This window comes from Triticum aestivum, chromosome 4A (genome assembly GCF_018294505.1).
Source record: "Triticum aestivum cultivar Chinese Spring chromosome 4A, IWGSC CS RefSeq v2.1, whole genome shotgun sequence".
Classification (NCBI taxonomy): domain Eukaryota; kingdom Viridiplantae; phylum Streptophyta; class Magnoliopsida; order Poales; family Poaceae; genus Triticum; species Triticum aestivum.
Genome location: NC_057803.1, coordinates 32,467,168 through 32,471,717, shown reverse-complemented (window position 1 = coordinate 32,471,717; position 4,550 = coordinate 32,467,168). Strand labels below are relative to the sequence as shown.

The 4,550-nt window shown below is 43.2% G+C and overlaps 1 protein-coding gene across 1 annotated transcript; it reads left to right on the top strand.

The window, feature by feature from the left end:
* The first annotated feature begins 355 nt into the window (after positions 1-355).
* Positions 356-3,890, top strand: LOC123081675 (cysteine-rich and transmembrane domain-containing protein WIH2). Its single transcript, XM_044504227.1, has 3 exons — positions 356-570; positions 892-1,360; positions 3,307-3,890. The coding sequence occupies exons 1-3, from the start codon at positions 522-524 to the stop codon at positions 3,350-3,352; spliced, it is 564 nt and encodes a 187-aa protein (XP_044360162.1). The 5' UTR covers positions 356-521; the 3' UTR covers positions 3,353-3,890.
* Positions 3,891-4,550: the final 660 nt, after the last annotated feature.

The window sequence follows — 4,550 nt, the reverse complement described above, 5'->3', positions numbered from 1 at the left end:
CAGACCCGGATACGACCCGAAATCCCTACCCAAAAAGACAAAAATCGAACAAAACGAACGTCCGTTTAGGATTGCGCGGTGGAGTTGGCCTAACCATGCCAGTGCAAGGCTGCATGCATTCTCGGGTCGCTCGTCTGAAATTGATGATACTCCCGGCATTGCCGCTAGGCCGGACAGGAGAAAAATGACCCCGTTAGAGAGGATATGATCGAGACCCCGAACAGATAATTTGGTCGATGCTTTGTAGCAAATTCAAACAAAGCAACAGCCGTAAATGGTGCTCTTGGTCTGCATGTACTGGCCGGGCTAGTTCTGCATGCAAATGCTTGCATGCTTCCCTAGAATAGGCGAGTAGCAGCACATCACTTGCGCAGCTTCCTCCCTCCAAATCGGTCTCGTCTGCTCGTCTCCCTCAACAACCGGCAGCCTCCCCTCCTCCGGATCAAGCACCACAATCTCCCTTCGTTTTCTTCACTTCTTGTTCAAAAAACAATACTAGTTCTTCTTCTTCGTCGTCGCCGATGAGCTACTACAACCCGCATGCCCCTGTCGGCGCCCCTCCCCCTCAAGGTGAGACGTGCTCATCATCATCATCGTCGTCGTCCTAGTTTTCAATTGTGTTCGTCAGAGCCCGTTAAATTTTACCCGTTTCAACGGTACGTCGTGAATGCATGCTCCGATCTCTTCTTTATTCTATCAAAATCACGCGGACTGACTAAATCTCGTTGACATTGCGTTGTTAATTCCAAAGAAGAACGAACTGTCGCCGACCGACAGTTTGCACGAAATCGGTTATACCTTTTTTCTGCGGCATTTTTTGTGTTTTAAAATTTTGATTGATTCTTGTATTCGCACTGACATTTGACACATGTAAACGTGGTCGCGGATCAGGGTACCCGATGGACCCGTACGCCAAGACCGGCGTCGAGGAGAGCCAGCACCAGCACCAGCCGTACCCGCCGGCGCCGGGCCAGCCGTACCCGCCGTCGCCGCAGAACCAGACGTACCCTCCGTCGCCGCAGAACCAGACGTACCCTCCTCCGCCGGGCCAGCCGTACCCGCCGTCGCCGCCGAACCAGCCGTACCCTCCTCCGTCGAACCAGCAGTACCCGCCGTCGCCGCAGCAGCAGCAGAACCGCGAGCAGTACGCGCCACTGCCGCCGGGCCAGCCGTACCCGTCGCCGGCGGGCCAACCGTACCCGCCGCCGCCGGTCCAGCCGTACCCGCCGCCGATGGCGTACCCGGCGCACCAGTACGCGCAGCCCTACGGGTACCCGCCGCCGCAGCCGTACCCGCCGTACGCGCAGCCGCCGCCGCCCCCGCCGCACCGGCACGAGGGCCCGTCCTTCGCCCAGGGATGGTACGTACCCGCAACCTCACCTCTCCTCACCTCGGGTCATCGGTTGACAGCTTCAAAACTGCGACTTGAGTTAAGAATTCAGATGGTGATTGCATGGTGTCAACTGTCAGGAAACGTCAGAACAGAAATGGTAAATGGATGGGCACGAGGTACCGGGAAAACGGGGCCACGATGTGCTACCTTTGAGACAGGAACACGTCTGGGTCTGTCCTATGCAGACCGAGACCATACGTGTATGCGAGATGACGAACTAGGACGCCATTAATTAGCCAACACTGCCCCCTGATCAACGTACATTAGTAATTAGAAACTAGCCAAATACTCTCCGTTCACGAACGTAAGATGTTTTCGATATTTCAATGTAAGACTATGTACAATATGAGTGAACAAACACACCAAAATGTGCTTCTATACATTCAATTTAGAAAAAGACAAGCTAATATATTTGTGAGCAGAGGGAGTACGTCTTTTTTTTACTCTGGATATTATTAGTTTTTGGTTGAGTCAAACTTTATAAAACTCGACCAAATTTATGTTAAAAATATCAACATTTAATATAAAAAATATACCCCATGATGGATCTAACAATATTGATATGGTATCATGAGGGTCGAAGACAATATCCGCAAAAGAAAAATGAAAGTTAAAGACAAAACTGATATGTGAAATAAAATGACACGAAGGGTGTGATGTATGAATAACTGTTGTTACTGAGTACAGTAACAATAGAGGAAGCATTGCACCATATTAAATACTATTTCTAACTTAAAAAAAACAACTCATAAATTGTGCACCGGTGACGTGTCTTCATATTTGGCTCTGTTTCAGCGAGATATTCAAAACTAGATATCATACATCCATGTTTTGGGAATATTGTTTTCGTCGTAAAAAGTTATCACCCAGTGATTTATGAAGTTGCCACTCTTTTTTGATATTAAAGCATTGTCATACAGTTTACTTGCTTAATTTATGACACTGATGACGAGTCTGCGGCACAAGTGTGAAAGTGAGTGCAAAGTTATAAGGATGTGCTACAACACAAACACTATCAGCTAGTCACTCCTTTGTAGAAATAAATTACCACCACCATAGTGATGACATTGGTGATGTTGTATTAGCTATCACCATGATGGTGATGCACTTACAAGAGATGGTACTAACATTGATGTTGTGTGTAGTTACCATGACAACAACACATTTGCCACGCCATTCGCTGGAAACTTACTATGTGATGTAATTATCCTGCTTTAGTATTAATTATCACCTTGTCGGTGCGATGAAATGACATGGTAACTACTCCTTTAATATGTTATTATATGTATTAACATACACATCAAATTTGTAAACGCGTGTAGTATCACCGCGATGGTGATGTGCATACCAGCCTGCCTAGAACATCATGTTGAAGATGTACTCATTAGTTTGTTCTGAAGTAGTTGCCACCATAGTAGTACGACTATATGGTAAGTTGTTACAAAATAGCTAACTAGCTACTTATTGCGTGCTAACAAACATTTGCGGAAAGAGTTTTTCGATACATACTTAAGTGAAATATAGCTGAAGTTAACATCGATATAAAGGCAGCACTGAAAGTAGATTGTGGAACTAGCGGAGGGTTTGAGCTACAAAATTTTATTTTAACAATCATGGAACCAAGAATTAGTGGGTTGATGTCATCATCTTTTGTCCTTGTATGTTTTTGCATAGCAACTAAAATTTTCACCTATGTACCTTCTAATTTACCTTTTTCTTCATGCCTTTGCATACAGATCGGATATCACGGGCAAGAAACTTGCTAAGACAATAATTTGAACTTTCGTCCTCTTGATTTTTCATTTGTTATTAACTTTTTTTGCACTTTGGTTCATCGGTTCGTTGCAGATGCTATAGTATATTGTTGTTATGATAGTTGATTCCTGACTTCTGCTATATGTTCTCATGTCCAGTCTTGCAGCATGTTGTTGTTGTTGTCTCATGGATGCATGCTTCTAAGAGAAAACAAGGATCACGATACAAACTGACAGAAGACTTGGTTACAATAGTTGCGGGACGTCAATGTTAGTTCGTTTAGACCCCAAGAGTTTTGTATTCATTACTTGACATAATTACAATTGTGTTGAGTGCACGTGTTCGATGAAACCATGAAAGTTAGTAAGTTAGGAGGGTATGTTGCAGTTTTAGTAATATATTTAGGCACTGATAAAAAATGCTATCATCTAACTAATATATCCATAGATATCAATAAATAAGGTTGTGTTTGCCACTGAGGTGAATTCTTGTGGACTTATATATTTAGGCACTTTTCAAAACTTTTTTTGTTTCGCTAACTGTTTTTCTTTGCTTTTATAGATGTTTTTCGTAATACATTGCAATTTTTTTACCATAACGACAATTCACCATGTTGTTGTCACCTAGTTGTGTTACTCTTGTGGGCTGATGACCCACAAGTATAGGGGGTCTATCGTAGTCCTTTCGATAAGTAAGAGTGTTGAACCCAACGAGGAGCAGAAGGAAATGATAAGCGGTTTTCAGCAAGGTATTCTCTGCAAGTACTGAAATAAGTGGTAACAGATAGTTTTGTGATGAGATAATTTGTAACGAGCAATAAGTAACAAAAGTAAATAAAGTGCAGCAAGGTGGCCCAATCCTTTTTGTAGCAAAGTGAAGGAAATATGCCCTAGAGGCAATAATAAAGTTATTATTTATTTCCTTATATCATGATAAAAGTTTATTATTCATGCTAGAATTGTATTAACCGGAAACATAATACATGTGTGAATACATAGACAAACAGAGTGTCACTAGTATGCCTCTACTTGACTAGCTCGTTAATCAAAGATGGTTATGTTTCCTAACCATGGACAAAGAGTTGTCATTTGATTAACGGGATCACATCATTAGTTGAATGATCTGATTGACATGACCCATTCCATTAGCTTAGCACCCAATCGTTTAGTATGTTGATATTGCTTTCTTCATGACTTATACATGTTCCTATGACTATGAGATTATGCAACTCCCGTTTGCCGGAGGAACACTTTGTGTGCTACCAAACGTCACAACGTAACTGGGTGGTTATAAAGGAGCTCTACAGGTGTCTCCAAAGGTACATGTTGGGTTGGCGTATTTCGAGATTAGGATTTGTCACTCCGATTGTCGGAGAGGTATCTCTGGGCCCTCTCGGTAATGC

Bases quoted from the DNA above. Each gene is read 5' to 3' on its own strand.
- LOC123081675 (XM_044504227.1), top strand. From the start codon at position 522: ATGAGCTACTACAACCCGCATGCCCCTGTCGGCGCCCCTCCCCCTCAA. The intron at 571-891 runs GTGAGACGTGCT...GTCGCGGATCAG, and splicing joins CGGCGCCCCTCCCCCTCAAG to GGTACCCGATGGACCCGTAC. The intron at 1,361-3,306 runs GTACGTACCCGC...TCTCATGTCCAG, and splicing joins CCGTCCTTCGCCCAGGGATG to TCTTGCAGCATGTTGTTGTT.